The 22750-nt window shown below is 36.2% G+C and overlaps 1 protein-coding gene across 1 annotated transcript in view; it reads right to left on the bottom strand.

Moving 5' to 3' along the window:
- EIF3E (eukaryotic translation initiation factor 3 subunit E) overlaps positions 1 to 22750 on the bottom strand; it is a 56045-nt gene that overhangs the window by 827 nt on the left and 32468 nt on the right. The window contains exons 8-12 of the mRNA XM_048841488.2: positions 18150 to 18276; positions 15414 to 15515; positions 12610 to 12719; positions 3120 to 3222; positions 1286 to 1420 (exon numbers count right to left, since the gene is read on the bottom strand). Of these exons, the coding sequence (XP_048697445.1) occupies positions 1286 to 1420; positions 3120 to 3222; positions 12610 to 12719; positions 15414 to 15515; positions 18150 to 18276 (577 nt within the window). The remainder of the gene's footprint in view (positions 1 to 1285; positions 1421 to 3119; positions 3223 to 12609; positions 12720 to 15413; positions 15516 to 18149; positions 18277 to 22750) is intronic.

Below are 22750 nucleotides of genomic sequence, written 5' to 3'. Positions count from 1 at the left end.
ATCCCTGGTGGACTTCATTGAGTCTTCTGCTTTTCTCTCTTCCTTCAATGTAAGAGACTTGGGAGCTTAGACACTGGCTTCCTCTTTTCCCCGGGGGTGCTCAACCCCACTCGTCCCCCAAGCGTGCCCTGTCCCCGCTCCTCCCTAGCACCTCTTATATGCCGGGGAACAGTGGGCGGGAGGAAGATGGGAAGAAAGCTGGTGGGTGCTAATTTTTTTCTGTGGGCTGGAGCACCCATGGAGTCGAGGCCTATGCTTGGGAGGCCAAGAGAGTCTCTCTCGCTCTATGTATATGTATTATGTTGGGGCAGGAGACGTTTCCTTCCTTTTAAACTAATCATTTATTTTCACTCTGGTTATACTGAAAACCATGTAGTTAAGCTCATCAATACAGCCTCTAGTCCTTAAACAAACTGATTCAGACAGTCTTAGAATTTTACACAACCATTCAATTTCCACGTTTTAACGTCAGTCTCATTTTTTCTTCAGGTGCATGGCTGCCCATAGATTAAGGGAGGTTTGTATTCTAACTATATCAACTTAGGGTATGTCTACACACTACAGTCTGACACCCGTGGCTGGCCCGCGACAGCTGACTTGACCCTCCCACCTTGCAAGGTCCTAGAGCACAGGCTCCAATCAGAGTCTGGACTTCTATACCGCAAATAAACAGACCCCTAGCCTGAGCCAGCTAGCACGGGCTAGCTGTGGATTTTTAACTGCAGTGTAGACATCCTCTGAGTGACATGACTGCAAAGGCATGACTTACTAAAGAACTGGCATCTCCAGTATGGTAGGAAATAATATCTCACAAACAGGATGACCTTGCTAACTCAGTGTATAAATATATTTAGGTTAGCATATATCCATCCCTTTTCATGTTAGATAGATGCTTCTGTAATGCCACATCAGGAATCAGTTTAATGAATTGCCTATACCCCTATAAAGTACAAGAGGGCATTGTTAAAGGAGGACGAGAACCAAAACAGAGAATGGAAAGAGGGATATGGAACTATGTGAGGGGTGAAAGGAAGAGCTAGAAGAATAAAGTAGGAATATAAGAGATGAAAGAAAGCAGGAACTATTGCCCACTTGTAAACTCATGGCAACAAAATAAATCCTTTTCAATTTAATTCCAGTGCCACACAGCAGTTAAAAATGTCACTGAGGGAGTGAGAAGCAAAGAATATACAGTGTATGTTTAGTGACAACAACAAAAGTCTGTAGTTTTCTCTCCAAGTTAGAAGAGGATATGGAAATACAGACTCGTGTAACTGGTACTTACCTCAGCCCTACTGCTCTGGTTCAATTTTTTCTCAGTGTTCATAGCCAGCATCTGACTCCGGAAAGACAGGCTTTTGGTCTTTTCTATCACTTGTTGGTAGGGTGAGACTGCATTGTTACCCATAACTACGTGGCCCTAGAAATTAAATAGAACACACTCATGAGGGATCATACTTTAATTTACCAAATATGCAAAAACATTTAACCACTCAAAAGTGATAAGAAATGCCAAAATTAAGGTTGTAAACAACTAACTCTGCCCTTAACACACACATATTCAAGTGGAGAGTATTTCTAAGATCCAAAGCAGTCTTCATTCAATTGTGTAAATCATTTTTTGTTCTTGTATACTTATACTAGAGAGCTGTACAATCCACTGCTTATGTAGGCCAAGTTCATTGCACACATCAGGTACTACTTACACCATTCTATTCTACACACAAGCCCTTTTGTCCCACTCTCACCCATCCCCCTCTGTTTCAGAGCTGCTGGCATGAGGGTAGATGTATGTGGGGGAGGGAGAAATGGAGACAGCGCCCCTCCCATGGAGAGCAGGGTTTGCAAGGAGTCGCCACAATAGAAGTGAATAAGGAGGTAGGCCAAAAATCTCTGGGCCAGCTTTTCAAATCCTCAGCATCCACAATAATTGTCACCAGATTAGCAAAAGACCTCAGAGGCTCCCATTTAGGCACTCAAATAAGGGCCAGATTTTCAAAGTCACTCAGCATTCAGAAGCTTCTTAGTGGGATTGTGACATCAAAGGCAAGTCAGCCAATTAGCCTGAGTTTAGCGGAAATCAGCTTTTTCCGTTTTTACCAAAAAAATCAAAAAGGGATGGAAACCCATTGATATCAAATTCTGGAACTGATCAGATGTGTTTTACACAAATTATCACATTACAACAGACAAACAGAGAAATGCCATTAAGTGCAGGACCGTACTTCACTTGACCAACTACACCTATACCAGATATAATGTGGTCCTCGGGAGCCAAAAAAATCTCACCGCATTATATCGAACTTGCTATGGAGGGCCGGGCAGGGAAGGCTGTGCCTCCCCAAACAGCCTGGCCCCGCCCCCATCCGAACCCCACCTACTTCCCGCCCCCTGACTGACCCCTCAGAACTCCCGACCCATCCAACCCCCCTGCTCCCTGTCCCGAGACCCTCTACCTCTTATCCAACCCCTTGAACCCGGCCCAGCCCCCTTAACACATGCTCAGAGCACCCATGGAGAAAAATTGGTGGGTGCAGAGCACCCACCAGCAGCTCCCCGCCCCAGCTCACCTCCGCTTCGCCTCCTCCCCGCTTCTCCCTACCTCCCTCCAAGGCTTGCTGCAAATCAGCTGTTTGGCACAGTAAGCCTCAGGGGGACAGGACGGAGGGGGGGAGGAGAAATGCTGTACTGCATTATATCCGAATTCGTGTTATATCGGATCACGTTATATGGGGGCTAGAGGTGTATTTTAAAATTTCACTCATAGTCCAGTTAACTATAAAGGATTAAAAAATATTACAAGCCACTGTGAGTATATCCAAGATTACAAAAAAGTATGATTTACAACTGCGACAATGTAACTTTAACCATACCATGACAAACAGGCTTAACTCCTGCTCTCAGAACTAGTATTAATGACCTCTATACCTGTTACAACAACAACTGTTTGTGCAGTGCCAAAATTGGTAAAGGAAGAACACCATACTTCAGAATCAATAGAATAAAAAATATGTAAAGATATATTAGTATTACAAACACTGTTAGCAACTAGTATGAAAGAAAATTATGATAAAACAAATCAAGCTGGACTCTTCTACACAATGAAGTACAAAACTTACCAATTTTGAATCTAACTTGGCATCAAGTCTTGCATTTCGAATTAGATTGACAATCCATCGTTCAGCTTCTTCAGGGGTCATATTTAGTTTATCTGCCAGCATACTGACGAAAGGAAAAAACAGACTGCTCTCAAAAGACAGAAATAATCATCACCTCTCGTGTTAGTGTAATACTTGCCATGTCAAGCACCAGGGGTCACTTAACAGTGATCAGGTAAGCTGACAATTTCAGTAACAACAAGAAGATGCAAATTAGCAAAAACATTTATCATGTGCTAAATTTTGTGTGTTTGGGAATCATGTTTTCATTTGACTTTGAAATAATTTCATATACCACAGGTTTTGTCATAAGAGTATAGTCATAACTTTCTATAGTATGCACAAGCAATTACACGAAGTCTAAGCAGGAGTATACTCAATCAGATGCAAGCAAGATGCAAGCACAGTCCTATGAATTAAACTATACTATTTTACATGTTTGTCTCTAGATAATTAATTTTCAGCATACTGGCATGAAACTGAAAATTATCTAAGATTTATTTGTACTTTTATGTGGACACCTACTGGATCTGAAATAGTGTGGAATATATTATTGTGTAGAAATAAAAAATGCTAGAACAGTTTTTTTGTTTGTTTTAAACTTTTAGCCATGCATCTCCCTCTCAATGGCACAAAAGTTAGAGCAGATCAAAGGCTGAATTTGCACCAGCTGCCTATGGCCCCAAAGAGCCTTCTTAGGAGCTGGGGATTGCTATAGACTATAGATGCTCTGGCCACATTGTTATGCCAGTCGCAGGGGAAGGAGCAGTGTAGCAGCTACAGCAGGTCTATGGCATATAAGCAACTTGCTACCAGGTAAATCAGTTTTGCGGCAACTCTATCCCATAGAATGACATAAAATTGCTCCAAAATAGCTGAGAAGATGGCTCATAGTAGGCAAAACTAACCACTAAATTATAGCCACATTCTTAATGAAGAGGGCCTCTTCTTTAGGAGCCAATCAGCATACAGTAGCCAAGAGCGTGAACCTGAACGATTTGAAAATCTTGATTGGCTTGTGAGGTTTCTGGTTGACAGCAATCAAATATTGCATATGACAGTGTGTGTGCAATCCAAAAATAATCTAAACAGTACGTTCAACAAAAATACAGATATACCTACCACAAACCCTCCTTCATGAAATAAAATAATGATTTTTAACTGATTAAGACACATGCAGGGCTAAGACTCCCTTGCTTTATGGTTCCATCACTCATACCATTCAGGACACAGTCAGTCGTACTCAGTTGTAGGAATGGAAATAAATACACAGGAAAAAAATTTATAGTAGACTACCCCATACAACCAACCCAACACTTACTGACATGCTACAATTACTGCCAACACACTCACTGTAAGATGAAAGCCCCTAAGTTTGTTTGACACTTAAAAAGCCAAGAATGATACATGCTGTAATAAATAATTTAATATATTATTTAAAATCTGATTTTACATTCCACATGCTTAGTCATCCAAATGTCATTTCATAAATGGAAAAGGTTCAATGTTGATGAACAGTTACAAAATTTTATTATATCATGACTATATATTCCAGAAACCAAAGGTATTAAATAAGATTAGGCGCCTAAGTAATCTCACCACAACATAAAACGGCAACTAACACTATAAAGAGACCATCTGAGCTGCTTTTCCTTTTCTTGAAGGCTGGCTGGATTTAAATACAGTTTAGATAATTGGTTCAGGGAAGTGTTTCACATTAACTCAATTAGCAGTAAAGCACCACACAGCTGGCAGTTCACTTTGATGTGCTGTGTCATGACACTTGTTCCTGAACTTCAGAGGATTTCTAATATAGAAGATTCGTGACAATTTCATCACCCTCTTGAGGATGATACACTTTATCCCAAAAAGAAAAGGAGTACTTGTGGCACCATAGAGACTAACCAATTTATTTGAGCAATCCCCAGATTTCTTGCAATTTCTCATTCTTCAAGGAAAAACGCAAGTGGGGATGTGTGTCATTTTATTTAGTGGAACAGGCACTGTTTTGACCAGCCATAATTCCTCCAGCTGGTGTTTCCTGTGGCTTTCCAATAAACTCTCTGCATTTCCTGCTGGAGCTTAGCTCATTTTGGAGGCTTATAAATCTCATGCTTCTATCAGTTTCCAGACTTGGCTAATGTCTGATGCTTTTACCTGACATTTCTGACCCAAAAGCAAATGGGTAACAAAGTTATAGAACAGCCCCCCCCTCATTGTTTTACCACTTCCTGTTGCAAGCAATTCATCTTTTAATTGCCAAAAGAGTAGTCAGTAACTTTCTATCCAAGCCAGTTAATAGAACTCACACTAAACATATTAACTTAAGCACAAAAGAAAAAGACAAATGATGATGGCATTCACTTTTGACATGCAGTTTTTAGAAAACTTAAGAGGGTAAAATATGCAGTGTATTAAGTAACTTACTTTGGGCCACAGTAATATAATTCATTTTTATTTAAAAAAAGCTTCTGCTGTGGAACAGATCATCAATTCACACTGACTAGGTATCTGCAATGCAGATTACCAAATATTTCAAATTTCAGAGTAGCAGCCGTGTTAGTCTGTATCCACAAAAAGAAAAGGAGGACTTGTGGCACCTTAGAGACTAACAAATTTATCTGAACATAAGCTTTCGTGAGCTACAGCTCACTTCATTGGATGCATTAGGTGGAAAATACAGTGGGGAGATTTATATACACAGAGAACATGAAACAATGGGTGTTACCATACACGCTGTAATGAGAGTGATCAGGTAAGGAAATTTTCCCACTGTATTTTCCACTGAATGCATCCGATGAAGTGAGCTGTAGCTCACGAAAGCTTATGCTCAAATAAATTGGTTAGTCTCTAAGGTGCCACAAGTCCTCCTTTTCTTTTTGCAAATATTTCAAGTTAGCAAATAACTAAAATAAAATGTCAAGGATAATGCACCACAAAGAACTTTATTTTTGTAAGTACTTGGATATATGTACTGTAGCATAGTTTAAAAGTTAGTGACATTTAGCAACGAAACCTCATTATAGCTCATATTCTGCAGACTGAAAATACTATTAAAAGTGGCAACACCACTCTCACCACCTTTTAGCAAAGATCTAATAGCAAACAGAATTAAAAAGATTGTACTGCATAAGGCCCTGATTCAGGAAAGCACTTAACTTTAAGCACAAGCTGAAGTCTTTTCCTGAATTAAGATCTATATGGCAAGCAAACTGTGTGTACTTATTGTAATACAAGTTTTCTTATAAGGTCTCTTCCAGTCTTGGAATGACTATTTCTTTGGAATCTCAGTCACTGTCCTAATACAGCAAGCAAACAACCACACTTCAGTGAAATCAGGATATTTGTGCTTAAAAATAAAAAACAAAAACACACTTCAGACCTTATCTACTACAATTTGACACTGTTCTTTTAACAAAAAGAAAAGGAGGACCTGTGGCACCTCAGAGATTAACCAATTTATTTGAGCATAAGCTTTCGTGAGCTACACTTCATCGATGAAGTGAGCTGTAGCTCACGAAAGCTTATGCTCAAATAAATTGGTTAGTCTCTAAGGTGCCATAAGTACTCCTTTCTTTTTGCGAAGACAGACTAACACGGCTGTTACTCTGAAACCTGTTCTTTTAACAGAGCAGTGCTCTTAACATGTGTGCTAGCTATCTTAGTTTTTTCTATAGCTCCCATATGCATAGTACTTAAGCTATAATTTGCATTTTGCAATTCATATGATAGGTGGATTTTACAAAAACACAAACAAAAACCTTTTTGAATTTGTCAATATCCAGCTCTACCCTGCTCTAAGTGCTGGTGTCAACAATAGTCAAAGGAAGAGGTTTAAGGCACATAATAGTGTATATTTTCAAACACTACATGCCAAAGAGTAAAAAAATATTTTAAGACAAGCTCTGAGAGATTTTCCAGTATCTTAATGACATCTTAATATTTACATTCCTCAGGTAAGGTCCAGGCTTTTCAATGGAGTTTCCTGATTTATGATACATTCTGTCTGTAGCTGGCTTTACTCAGAGCAGGTGTTGTCTATCTACAGTAGGCCTACCTGCTGAAGGCCCAAAACAAGATTTTTTTTTTTACTTACATGCTCAATGTTGTTCTTACACTACTTATTTGAGACATTTACAAAATATATCTGATGTTGTCTTTTTGTTGTTGAAATATATTTGCAGGTCACATTTAAAAATTAAAGCTCAAAATGATATGTTCTTTTGAAGCCTGTTGCTAAATGCAAAAAAATTAAGTTTTCTTTAAAACACTAGTTTCAAAGTGTGCTTTAATGAGGAACATGCAGAAAAAGTTTCATTTCAAAAATGAAATGTATATGATTACAAATCAACATTTATATTTGATTTTCCATTAACTGCATTATTATAATAGAAAACACATTTGACTGCAGAATGGCTGCAAAAAACATCTAATTAGTTCAAGTGGCAAAGAGTCCTGTGGCACCTTATAGACTAACAGACGTATTGGAGCATAAGCTTTCATGGGTGAATACCCACTTCGTCAGCCACGAAAGCTTATGCTCCACTAAGTCTGTTAGTCTATAAGGTGCCACAGGACTGCTGCTTTTACAGATCCAGAATAACATGGCTACCACTCTGATACTTAATTAGTCCACGTCTTTTTTAAGCTTTATATCACACTGCACTTCTAACCTTGTCCACAGTCATTTTACATTGAGTATTTTCAAATGTGATGTAAATTTGTAGTCAGTGTTCTAGTTTACAACTTTCCAGGCATCTGGCTCAGCAGCCTCTAAGAGAAAACAATTTGCAAGCTGCTCCTAAATAAACATCAAGAAACCATAGTAAGTTAAATTCAGTGTTCTTAAAACACACATACAATTTAAGCAAACAAGAAGATTTGCTAACAAAACAATGTATTCAAACTGATTTTTTATTTAATAATTTCTCAAGCCAAAAGCACAGAATTCCTGCCCATTGGGCACACCTCAGCACCAGCTGCAAATGCTGGTTGTAAAAGGAATGATCATTGTGAAAGACTAAGCATATTTTTAAAGGTAAACTTGAAAATTAAGATTAGCAAAAGAGGTCAGTTTTATGGCTTTCCTGAACCTGTGGCTAGAGCCAATAATTCAACGGTAACTACAGAGAATAAAGATGAAATGAAACTAAACTACTGACAATAATACACCTTGCTCAATAAAAGTGCCCAGAGATTCAAAGGGGGTATTTTTCTTGATATGATCAACTGAATTAATTCACAATTATAAGCCATCCCTGCTCTAATAAAGAGCAGAACTGAAACTAATGTGGGTTCTAGATTATCATTTTTAAAAGTGCCCACAGTTGCAAGTGCTAATAAAAGTTTTATTATTGTAAGTAACTTAATACTTAGAAAATGTAAATTCATATTCTCTGTCTCTTTTGTCTCAAACAAAAACTTTGACTTTGACTAAAACAGCTTCAAGATGCAACTCTTCAGATCATTTTGCCTAAGTTAAGTGTCTTACAACCTCAACTCCATTTGTTCATTTTACAATGAAGGCTTTCCCCCTATTTAAACAGTTTACAGAATTGCAGATATAGAATTAAGGATTCAAGATATTTAAAATACACAGATCAATTGAAACAGGTTTCTTTTGCACAAAGTTTATAGTGGGGGGTGGGGCCTGGAGAGAACACGGGGGACTAAATCACTAGTATTCAGCTCCTCTACTAAATAAAGACATACGTTTTAAGCTAACCCACCCACATTTTGAATTAATTTAATCCATTGTTCACCATTAGGCATGATTGCAGGATGATTTAGGAAGTAAAATTTAAGTTACAACTAACAAAGTAATTGCATCCTTTGGAAATGTCAGCTGCCCAACAGATGGAAATAACAGTTAATTTTTTAAGTAAGACATCTATTTTTCTCTAACATATGGAAAAACAGATTTCCCACTAATTGTTTTCAAATTTGCTCTGTATAATTAAGCAATACTACCAAGCAATATGGTGTGGGTAAGTAGTTCTCAGGTCCAGGAATAGCACTGGGATTCACTTGGAGTCATCGTCTTTGGACTCCAAAATAAAATGGTCAGCCTTTCAATAAAAAAAATCCCTTAGCTGACCAATCCACGGAACTATGGAGTCTGCCATACATGAAACACTTACATATTTCTGTAAGAAGCCCACAATCAGTTTTGTTATGCTGTACGCAGAGTTGAGATTTGGGCTTCAAAATGGGAGTAGGACTAACAAATGATTACCTACTGAACAAAGCAGTGAGGTGTGTGAAGAGGTGAATGCCTGGGTCAACACGTGACAAGGAAATCCATGTCCAGACTCCAAAATAAAAAACTGAGTAGACCCAATTAGTCTATCTCCCCCAGCCAATAAAGGCTGCTGGACAACATAACAAAAATGATCCTCTAGTTAAATTCTGAAAGTTTCTCACCCTTAAGACAGCAAAATGCTAGTCTTCAAGTATAAACACACGCACTCATATATATACACATACACACATCACAACCAATATAAAGAACTTAAGACTCATCTACTCACATCAAGCAGAGTCAACCACGTGCCTGTTAACTACAAGCTCAGTTTTGGTAGTATTCTACTCAATACAGGTTTTTATACAATGCTCATCACTATCGTATCTGAGCACCTTCCAATAGTGCATTAATAACGTGACTACATGTCACGTTTGTTCTCTCAGCCCCTTCTTGAGGGGGAGAAGTATGTGCAGTGGAGCATCATGTTTTGGTAGGGATTTAGGAGGTTTGTTTTTAAATACATCTGCTGCTGTGTATTTGTTAGAGAAGACATGGTCAAAGAAATGTGCCTTGCACTTGGAGTGCAAAGTGGTGAGGTTTGTGATGGTCCTCAGTTTTCGGGTGAGTTCATTTTACAGTCTCAAAGCAGCCCCGAGGAAGTTCTGTCTCTTGCAAAGACAAGCTTTACCCTTCTGGAGAGCTCCATTGTGCTACAGAAATCTTCAACCACGGTTTTCAACCCAGAGTTTATGTGATCTTCTGGATATCCTGGGCCTGAGCCATGAGCAGCTCTTAAGACCTTGAACTTGATTTGAAAGTCTATGGGAAGCAGGCATAGAGAGAAGAGGACATGTCTAATAACCTTGCAGTAGCCTGTGTTGCTAAGGAAAAAACTGCAGCATTCTGTACTAGCTAGTGTAGTACTTTACAACAAATTATTTTATTTATTTTTTCACTTGAAGGAATTTTAAGCATTCATTAAAAACTTTTATACTCCTACATCAGCCATAACTGATGTAAAAATACTGAAGCAAAATAAAAATCCTAACTTGATACATAGCATCTAGTGCAGTTTAATAGCATTACAACTTTGCAATTAATATATGCATCATTAAGTAGGGCTGATTAAAATTCTTATGCCTAATTTATAGGCAAATGAAAACAACAGTATCCCCACTAATCTTCACATTCTTAATTTTAAACTTTCATCACAATCTGTTAAAGACTTCATTCAATCTGACTAATAAGGAATCCATATAAAATAAATACTAAAGGCAGCAATTATCTGGTAAACATGAATTCCAGACATTTAAAAACACTTTCAAAATCAGTTTATGAAGACAAATTATGCTGAATAATGAAAAATAGGTGATGAAAAGCATTTAGGCAGAGATTGCTGGAATAAAAGTTACTTTTTGTCCTGTTATCTACTATAACTACAAGAATAGGAAAATGAACTTTTTGCTGACTTCATAACATACTAAAAAGAGTCTTTTGCCAATTCCATCTCTGTTGAAGTTAAACATCTTAACTGTTTCTTTAACAGAGTGACACAAAGGGATGCAGAAGCATATTTTCAGATAAGCGCTTAAATACCACTTCCATATTCTGTCTTTATCTGCAGTTGAGAATTCTTCCAAGTTTCATTTTAGAGCTGCTTTTACATTTCAAAAACACATGATATATCTCAAAGTAGTCAGCTTCACTATCATTGTACCACTACATTAATAATTTCTGGCAAACATTTCCCTAACAATAAACTGATTTCTAATTTATCCTGAAAATATGCTACATAAAAAATACTTGCTAGAATACATTTTGATGAAAATCTGTATATCCTAAACACCATCAGTCTATGGATGTTGGTCCACTAGTACATATAGTTCCAATTTCCATCACTGGTGCTGGGAACCACATGATATTCAAAATACAGAGATTACTGGTAACATCAAACAGGGCTCAACATTTGTTTCTTTTTTAAATCAGTTTCCCTACTATTCCCCCTCCCCCCCAAACAAACAAACTGTTCAAAAGCCTTGAACTACAGAGGATTTTTAAATGGTTATGGGGTACATGGTTAGGTTCCAACTATACTACAACTTAACCATACTGGCCATGACCTGGTTACAACTATGTCTAACCCCAGCCTTGTGCCTCAACATTAGTTGGAGAGTAAACTAGGGGCTAAGATTAGATTCAAACCAGGAACTGTGTGCTAGAGATACTAGTATCACTTGAGACCCTCAAGGGAGGTTATACAATTGATATGATATGGAATGTTGCTGATGGTGGCAAGAGGATTTAGTGATCGTGTTTATAATAAACTCTATCAGCTCAGTGCTACAATCTACCTGGTAATATACTACATAAAAATTAATCCACTCAAAACAGAACTGTGCTGGAATAAACAGATCTGTTTTGCTGTGAAAGAAGTTACCTTGGTTATAACAGAGTATGGGAAATATAGTTGAGGTATTACTACCTCCAAAAGCCGAAAACAAAGATTTAATTAGATGAACTAATAAAAAGCTAGGCGCAGTGTGTATGTAGACAGGGAAGTGAAGACAGTCAGCAGCAGGCCAGATAGTGTGTGTATATCTCCAAGACTTCTGTGATGATGCCAAGCAGCACAACTTCATTAGGATCTGGCAAATCAGAAGATGTCTACAGGGCATGCTCAGTGGTTCTTCCCCCCCGCCCACAACAAACTGAGCAAAAAGGCTACTCCACATGTAGCTAGACCGCTAAGTTTTAAAAACTTTCTTTAAAAAAAAATACAAACAAAAAAAAAATACAAAGAATGCATAGCTTTCATACAGTGACTTTCAGATCAAATTTGTTCCACTAATGAGTAAAAGTTGGTTCCAGCTGCCAGCCCTACCAGTTCAATATGGGCTCTGAAAGCTTCCATACTGCCAAAAAAAATTATTTACCTTTAGGCAGAGACCAGCTTTATAGGAAAGTTTTTCAAAAAAAGATAAATGCATGTAAAAACAGGGAATTATAAATATTTAAATATAAATGCAAAACTTATTGCAAACTAGAAGTGAATTTTCCATTTGTATTTATTTTAGATAATGCTTTTCCTTTTCTCTGACGATGGTGGACTCTTATTGGAACACAAACAGACCTCAATTGCCTGAAACATAAATTAATGGGTTAAATTTAAAAAAAGTTCATTACTACGTGTGTTTATGGTTTTCTTACCTAATGCTGATACACTGATGAATACGACAGAAAGTCTCAAATATAAAAAGACGAGCATTCTCAATGAAGTCTTCAAGACATGCTACCAAGAAAAAGTCATTCACAAGCACCTGTAAGAACAGGGAAAAGAGAATAATGATGGAAACAATATCTAAAGTAAACCTACTCATGCAGATAGCCTCAGTAACTAAAACCAGTGATTAGTGTCTTCTGAAGCAGTTTCTGGAATATTTTAAAACATACCCAGAGTTTTACAGATTAACACAAATTTGCAGAACATAATCTGCTAAAACCCAATTATCCTGTCCACTGTATATGTGCAATTTCTATCCAAGTCTTCTTCCAGTGAGGGGACAATTAGTCCTCCAATTCTCAAGATTTTAATAAAAGCTTTCTACAGCAGTAAAAACAATGTATTTATTTCCACTTCCACTTTTGCAATTCTGGGACAATATTGAGTGGACAGTGACCTCAACAATTCTGCTAATGTGCATGCCAAAACAGACTCTAGCTCATTCTCCCACAGCTATATTGACTCTAGTGCCATCAAGAGGCAGTTCACAATTGCACGAACACAATATTCCATTCTCTATTACACGAGCCTTAGATTTTCCATCAGATAATTATGGTAATAGATTAAATTTGTAACTATAGGAATTTTCATCCCATCCATGTATCAACACTGAAATTTAAGTACATTGTTTCAGGAGTTATAACCTCTACTGACAAAGCAGATTACTCTGCAGAGCAAATGAGGTTATTTTGCAGCTACATATTAAAATTACTAATACCAAGTTTGGAGGAACCAAGGTAAAATAACATAGTTACAGAATCTATACCTATTTCTCTTAACTTAAAATATTTATAACTATGCTATTCCACGGCAACCAAAGTTTCAGAACTGTAGACTCAATCACAGATGATTCATTACAAGATCTCTCTGATCTATGAATAATCTGCTTCAGTTCTTTCTACAGACAATATAAAATTTACTTTTTTGCAATAACCTTAGCAGATACATATGTGAAAATATGCCACACACTATGTAGCACAAAAATTACAAAAACATAACATGTACTAAATACTAATACCTACACATTAAAATAGCGGAGAAATTTCACAGTTCAGTTTTAGCAACTAGCCACAAATCCCAAAAGAATACAAAATTTAAATTACCCTGTGTGACAGGGTGTTGAACAGCAAGACTGCAGAATCAGCCCCCTGCCACACCAGCCCCATTTAGGTGAATAAAGTGGAGCTGGCTGGAAAGACCCTGCCCTAATTGGGGAATGAGAGTCAGTTGCCAGACCAATTAGCCCAGATCTATATAAGAGGCTAGGAAGAAGGAAGCCAGGATGGTGAGACAGAGCAGAGCAAGGGAGTGCAGGCAGGGAGAAAGCCCTTCCTTCCTGGGTTCAGACACAGAACTGTGTATGGTGAGAAGGTGGTGAAAGCACAAACATGTAAATAAAAACACCAGTGGTTGCAGAACCCAAGGGTCTCTGAGTGACTTTATCTGAGCCTAGCAGAGGCAGGAGCCAGGAGGGCCAGCTGCACTATGTTAAACCCTGGTATACTTGAGTCATATGAAATTGCGAACTTATGAACTTTTGCTTATCCTTTTAGTAAAAATGACAGTCTTTACAGGTGAAAAGCCCACAGCCCATCTCTTCTCTCTGCAATCACCACAGATTTCTGATCATGCTCAGTAGTACACTTCCTCCTGATAAGCCCACCTGACAATGCATTACTTGTGTTGTTGATATCATCTAAGCCCCTTCTCCTATCATAGAGGCTGTTTATAAATTGGAAAATGCACTGGGCTAGAAAATGTATTATAAATATTTTAACTAACATTAAACATAAGTCTTCCTTTATTGTTTGCAAGGGCAGCTGTGTTTAAAAATGTTAGCTAGCTGTAGTTAACGCTACACAATTATCTTTGTCTACACTCAAGGCAAAAATCACATTTTCTAATACAAAGCACGTTCCATATATAGACAAGGCTTGAGTGGAATCTTTGTTCTATTCATATGTTCTCTTCCCTCCACATGTCAAGCTCAATGCTGTTTTGCTCCATCAACTGCTCTCAGGCTCCTCTGATGTCCGTGTTTGGTGGTCAGGAAATTTGTCAATAACTTGATCAGACTGTACTTCATGTTCTGAGAAAAAGGATTTTTTCCCAGCCTGACCAATTTGGCAGCTAAACTTACTACCTTTCAGTATTTTTCTTCTTTCCTATTAATTTTGGAAGGTTTTATATGATCTATAGAGAGTGAGAAGCTAAGATAGTCATCTTTGCGGCTGATAACCAGCTTGAAAACCCCAGAGTAGTGCAAAAAAAACAAAAGCAGACACATTATTGTTGTGGAAATATATATTTTGCATTATTTAAATATTTTAAATTCTTCTGAAAGAAAATCATTCCTTGTTTATGGAAAGCAGACATTCATACCAGAGTGCCCAAAACTGCATGGGATAGTGGCCCTATTGCGGGGGGGGATGGGGACGCGCTAGCTTCCTCTCAAAGTGGCAGACCCATGTTTCTCTCAACCTGTACTATCTAGCAGACCTGGATGGCCTCTCACCCCATGACAAAAACAGCTGTATCTGTGATAGCTGCTTCAAAAAGTGTCAAAAAATGGGTCCAAATCAGTCACAGGAGTTTTCATTTAAGAAAGGTGAAAGATTATTTACCACCAGATTCACTGAAAGAATTTTTGTAAGACTATGTTTAGTATATTTATGTTGCCAACATCTGAAACTAACAAAATTGTTAAGTTTACACAAGCTAAAAATCTTACCGCTTCACACTCCCTCAGTTTTTTCTGGGCACCATCGAAGTCAAAATTAACATACAAGCATTCTACAAATTCTGTAATGGGGTCCTTGTATGTGTAGGATTCCTGTCAAAGTCATTCAAGAATATTAGATATTTCAAGAAATAAACTTCATAATATTCACAAAATCAATTAAGAGTATATTTTACATTTCTTAAATGAACCAGCACTGACAATTTCCAATTTATTTCCAATTAAGATAAATATTTAAATATCTTATTTAAAAGAATACATGTCAATTTAAAATCATTAAACAATTTTATTTAACTTAGTAACTAAGTCCACCTAAGATTATTAGAAATGGAAGAACTGTTACTATTGATGCCTCGTTTATTTTTTGCAGCTATCACACCTTGGACAATGAAAATTAATCAATTTTACAACCAGTGCTGCAATATTTGGGCTGGTAATACTTCAGTTGAAATGTTCATTAAAAAACACTATGTATTTTGTTTCATTTCAAAATATGTAGTTTCTTCAAAATCTAAGTTTGGGGACAAATCTGAATTTGCTGTATTTTCATTTCAGACCATAGTTTGATACAGGATATTTGATTAGGAATGATCTCCCATTTTACAAATGAGATGGTGTCTAAATGTTAATCAAAACCATTTTGTATTTTTAATAAACTAAATATTTAGAATTACTTTTCATATTGAAACATTACAAAAATAATTTCTTTAATTACAAGGAAATAACCCGATGATAGTAGACCTGAAATTAAATCCATGACTTTCATAATTCAATTACGAAACACTTTCAAGTACTTCTCAAATAAGAAGTTTAACTTTTAACATAGAAAGGCACCATGCAACTTGTTTACTTGAAAAACGATACTTAAGTATTACAGACAACTGGCAGTTTAAGTGAGCAGTAACTAAGATGTACAACTTGTAATACCAAATAAATAAAACTTTCCTTCTTTGAAAGGAAGCTACATAAATTCTCAATACTGGATGTAACAAATTATAAATCTTCTCATTTACAATCCTGTTTCGCAACTATTAAATTTTGTGAAGTACTACATTTGTTAATCAATTTATTGATGCCCATCATGTAATTAGCAAAGCTTAGAGTCCTGTGGTATTGCAATCTAAGGAAGTACAACAGTTGGAGGCCAATATATCAGTTTCTGATAATTCTATAACCTTCAAGTGTAGTCCACCAGTTAGAGGTCTTCCCCATCTGTCAAAGCAGGATAACTGCTTTGAAATCTATATATGAAAAGTGTTACTTCAGAGCTAATATTATAAACACAGAAGTGACTTAACAGCATAAAAAGACTGTTGGAATACTTATTCCCTGAATGGTACTGAGAGGTTTTGTTATGTATCCTACATATTTTGGTTTGGTAACATAAAATATGTTCTACTAATGTATTTTACGTCAATCTTTATTTAGTTTGAATAAGAAATATAGATAAAAAATTTCCATGCATAAAAAATTGTTCCAAACAATGTCAGAATTCTTAACGCTTGTAAAATTCAATGCAGATCCTACTGCTTCATTTCTTTATGTTGTCTTTCATTACTGCATCAAGATTTCAAATGTACTGGAACCCAAGGTAGAAGTTGGTTCTTAATGTATAGTATTAACATTTCAAATTGATAGAAATTAAGTTCTCTAGGCACTAATATCAAATGTTTTGAAAACCTGTAGCAATACTTCAATTTTTACATTTTGTTGTGCATAGTTAACTAAGCTTATGTTTTAGATTTAGAAAAATCAGTTATATGCCCCCATTGATTTCATTAGTATGTGTAGCACAACTATCAGACATATTAACATTATTTTCAAACATGTCTAAAAGACAAAGGTTTGTTTAACAATCAGCCATGTGGATTTGAGGTGCCATCTTTCCTATGAAAGACACAAAGGACTCCAACAATGGATCAAAACGTTCCTTCAGTAAGTATCTTGATTCTTTCATTATAAACATGGACTAAAAATATCTTGAAATAGCCACTTTGGTGCAAGTGTTGTTAGGGAAGAAGCTTGATACATGGGATATAATGCTTTTTAGGTCAGTGTATATTGGCTCACGGCTTGTCTACTCTTGAAAATCTATAGCTGTACTGCTGTAGTGCTTTAGGGTAGACACTAATTATGCCAAGAGGAGGGGTTCCATGGGCACAGGTAATTCACCTCCCTGAGAGGTGGTGGCTAGGTCGATGGAAGAATATGTTTAACACCAGAGATTAAGTTAATTTAACCACGTTGGTTTTGGGGGAGGATTTTTTCACACCCCTGACTGACATAGCTGGGTTGATCTAACTTTATAGTGTAGACCAGGCCTCGATGGCTTAAAAATTCCCTAAACTTGTTGGGTAAGCAAAGTTTCCTGTTCACTTTAACAAGAGTTGTAGTACAGGATATGTGAGAGGGAGCAACAGAGTTGGATCCAAAATATTTTCATGTTTATTTTTTGTCCCCTAATCTCTCAGTAAAGCCTTTCATCTTTATTTGGGAAATGGGGGATTGAGAGAAAATATAATTATTCTTTCTTCTTGCAATTCATCCCACTTGATTTTTAAAGAGAAAATAGAACCCCAAAAGAGAAGAGGTGCACTGGAAGCAGCAAAAAGTAAAAGCACAGGATTCAAGTGTATTTTCAGAAAAATTTACACACCAAGAAAAACATGAAACTGAAAATTTTTTTCTAGTAAGATCGAACATATAAAAAGGGGTTTTATTTCTTACCTGCTGGATAACCTTGACTAAATCTTTCAGCACTTGCCTACGTTTTCGAACATCCTTGTTTGTTATGACTGCTGTAGTCAGATATCGAAGGATATGGGGGCACATAGTCTGTATTGCATTAAGATACCTGAAGAAAATATTTCACTTGTAATTTTTATATATTTAATAATTAATTTTAATGGTGCAGTTTTACATCTAAGTGACATCAGAAGATAAAAACAGTTGACAACTTTATATAATGTTGTACTATTTCCTAAATGTGTGTAGATATACCAATAAAGCAGACATTTCTTTTTATTATTTAGGTTAACTGAAGTTCTCAGTTATAAAATGTTTTCAGAGAATTATGCTAAATTGGACTTCATTTCATATCATCATCACACATGCTTGCAATTTTTTTCACTCCAAACACCCAGTGAATAAACCCATAGAAGGGATTTATAAAATGGAAAGCATCCAACATACCATATGATTAACTTTGTAAGAATATTTATTCAAAAAAACAAAACAAAACAAAAAACAAACAAAAAAAAACAAAAACAAAAAAAAACCCCAATAACAAACTAACAAAAAACCCTGGACAATAAAAGAAATCCCAGTCTACTAATGAGTTAAGTCTACTCCTCATCTACACTTTCACACCAATATATCTTTACCAGTTTGTTTTTTCTGAACGTTATTATGAAGTTTTGGCCAAGCTAATCTTAATAAACCCAAAACGTGCTCTGTTGATACTGAACTGGATGGACAGAAATGCAGGTGTTAACTCAACAATCCAACCACTTTGTCTTCTGATTCTTCCTCTATTTTTCACTATTATGATGCATCAAACTGACAACCTCCTTCGCATAAACGTTTGCGCTAGAAATGTGCCTCTTCAATTTTAAATGACAGGAAAGAGTAAAGAACCTAACTTTATGATCCATCAGGCATTTTCCAGCCTCATATTCCTGTTCCCGGCTCAGCCTATTAGGTTAGATAATTGAGATCACTCATGTGGGCCAGTGTCTGAAAATGTCCATAGCATCTTGATTTTCAACCTTCTTGTGTAGTTCCAGTTTTGTTATTATCAGATCAAGCTAGAACTCCAATAAGACAAGAATAGCATCACCACACCTCTAATCTGTAGCTTCTCCAAAGCTTCCTTTACGTTATTTTGGTAAATTTAGAGCCCATCTGTAGAGTTCCTTCTACAAACAGCACACTATTTTTTCACCAAAAGTACTCCTCGTGTTTAGTGCAAACTTCAACATACTGCTGGTAATTGCATGTAAATGTAGAGAATATCTTCCTTTCAGTGCTAGAGTCTTCAGGAAGCTGGAACATCAATCCTTTTTCAAAGGAGGAACCCTTAAAGATGACTGCAAAAGGTTTGTTTGTTTGTTTGCTTTTTTAAACTTCACAGTGTATTTTAGGACTGCTAGTTTTTACTACCAATTCAAAAAGCTTTAGCATGCTGAAAACCTACACAACAGAAGTTTAGGGTGACTGCTCCTAGCAGCAGTTTCATTTTATGTTAGTTGTCTGATCAAAAGGCAAAGATGATCAAATTCCATGGGAATGGGCATGATATACAAAAACCGAAAAGGAATACTTTCTCTGAACTCTTGGAATACACCTTCAGCAACCTGGACACAATATTCTGAAATCTTCTTTTCATATTTAGAACAGAAGGCTCTAAATTAAGACCACACTTTTCCCTGAATAAATGTTTGTAGCCATTATTGGGTCATTTTGCATCAGTGTTAACAGTGACTTTCAGTTCTTCCTTTAATTTTGCCTGTATTTCTTTATTTGCAGTACCTAGAAGTAGAGCTTAAATCTTTCAGCACAAATACATCCAAGACAAAGTACTTCTGCAATTTCTTAAAACTGATTATTTTGTGCTACAGTGAAGGCAATGATGTAAACAAAGTTGAATGCTGATCAAGTTCAAGTCTGTGCCGTTTAGTTTTTACAATACCATTGCCAGTTATCTGATTTTTGGGGGTTGACAAATGCAGACTTGAATCAAGTGACTATTAAGAGCTGTAAGAGGCCTGGAATAGCAAATCATTATCATGGCTACACTTCTTTTACAAATGTAATGAAAATGACTCACTTACAGGATTAATCCCAATGCTCTGCTCTTTTATTTCAATAAAGTTTAATTCAATGGTACATTTGATTTTTCAGCACTTTCAGAGACGGCATGTATCTGTGCTAGCTTGCTATTTTTTACCTCGACAACATTTACACGCTTCAGAATTGTTTATAATTTCAGTCCATTCAACTGCTGGTTTCCTACCACCTTCTTTTAATTTTAGGCATGCTAAGAAAGACGGATCCTCACCAAACATCAGTGTATGAATTTAACACCCATTCATCAGTAGCTTTCACATTTACAACGGTTAGAATAAGGGCCTGTCTACTCTTAAAACGCTACAGTGGTGCAGCTGTAGCACTTCAGGGTAGATATTACCTATACCAACAGGAGGAATTCTCATAACATAACTAACTCACCACCCCAAGAAGTGGAAGCTGTGTTGATGGCAGGATGCTTCTGTCAACACAGCACTGTCTTCATAGGGACTTAGGTCGGCTTAACTATGCAGCTCAGAGCCCTGAGCAATGAGGTTATGCTGAACTAATTTTCTAGTGTAGACCAGGTCTAAGAAACTACCTGAAGAAAATTCAGCTCTTTGAAGAATGAAAAATAGGGTGAGTGTTATATAGCTTTACATGGAACTGCTTTATTAAATGATCTGCATGCCTTCCAGAAGTTTCTAAAATTCAGCAAACCAAGACCCCTGAATAATTCACAACTCTTCCAATTTTCCTTCAATTTCAGGGTTCAAGACTGTTCTATAACTTTTGTTTCCTAATAGGAATAACAGGAGCTTTGATACTTTCATTTATCTTTTAAGTTTTAAGAATAGGTATATTTTTAGCCTCAAAAAGCCTTTCAAATATATTTTAATATTTATATTTCAGTTACAAGCTCAAAATATGTAAATACACTCAGTTTTCTCTCCAAAAAACTGTTTCCCCCCCACAACCCTCACATATTAACTAGTTCTCCTAGGAAGATGTACTCATGTATGCACTCCAGAAGTACATTCGTTGCTTGAAATCAAACAAGTAAAACTTCTCTAATACTAAATCCAAAACATATAATGCAATTTAAAACAATCTAGTCAGATCTGAACATGCAGGGAAAACCGTGAAAGTGATTACGCTCAAAGCTCTACCAAATAAAATAAAATTGAAAAAAAATATATATATAATTTCTCTAGTCGTTCAGTTATAGTAATCTTAGATGTTACTTGTAATAAAGCAAATGAGTTTTTAAGAAAACTCTGTAAGCTGAGGCTGGCGTGCTGATGAATGCATCATATTAGATAGGGAGACTGGCCAACAAAAGCATTTAAGGCTGTGACTAGATTCCCCAAAATAAATTTGTTTTAAAGATGTTCTGGAATGCCCAGTTTAATTTAGCTATTAGGGAAAATAAGTAAACATTAGCAAAGACATAGCAATTTCTTTTTTTAACTTTTTCAGGTCACCTATGAAATAAAATTAGATAAATAGGATCAAAACTCCTCTAAATATTTAAAGCTTTGAAAATGACACCATTCTCATCAACCACTGATGTGTAAGACACCCACCCAAAGTCAGGAGAATGAACATAATGTGTTTAATGTTTTCAGTGTGAGAATTTAAGAGTGTCTTGTTATTTTTTGTTTGAGATGAAAATGTGGCTTGCAAACAGATGTTCAAAAACTGGAGGCTCCAAGACAGAAACTACTTATTATAAAAAAAGCTTTTGATGTGCAGCTGTCTTTTCTAAGCAGCATTTTAATTATACTTTATTGGACCTTGATCAGGTAGAAGAAAATTAAAGATTTAAAAGATTAATTAATTCAAGACTACCTTCTTTTACTGTTTAACAAACTGAAAAGCTTTAAATGCTCCTGTAACCCAAAGAACTTCATATGAAAAGAGTTAATGGAAAACTTTCTAGAAAACTAAGTCCATTTCTTATAATGCTGTTACAAGGAAAAAGGATTAAAAATCCAATTGCTAAATAAAAAAATTTGATTGCATTGCTATGACTCAGAAAAGTAATATCCAAAGAATTATGTTACAAATGCATTCTTTCAATAGCACCTGTATCTTAAGTCACTGAGGCAATGTTTCATCTCTAATTGCATCTATTTACTTGATAGCCTACATATTGTTTTACATCTTGACGAGATTCAAAAGCACAAGCTCTCTCCATTTACAAATTCAAAGTGAAATCAGGCAATGTTATCAGTGCATATGATGTAACCAATTTAAAAGTGCATTGTCATTCTATATTTATATTACAGTAGCAAATATGATACTTATTAGCTTTATTTGTTATCCACAGAAAAGGAATTCTTCCTAAATTAACTATCCCTTTGTTGCTTAATGCTCGTTTACAGTAATATTAGATTAATAAGTAACTAAGTGCGTAAAACTAGTAAACTTCACAACTGTGGAAATCTTAGGCATCTCCTTACACTCTTCTGATCTCTTTACATTAGTTCCTTTCATGGCTGTACAACACAATGTAACATTATTACTAATTTACACAT

The sequence above is a fragment of the Caretta caretta genome, chromosome 2, assembly GCF_965140235.1.
Source record: "Caretta caretta isolate rCarCar2 chromosome 2, rCarCar1.hap1, whole genome shotgun sequence".
Taxonomy (NCBI): domain Eukaryota; kingdom Metazoa; phylum Chordata; order Testudines; family Cheloniidae; genus Caretta; species Caretta caretta.
The sequence above is the reverse complement of the archived record's forward strand: the minus strand, read 5'-3'. Positions and strand labels throughout refer to the sequence as shown.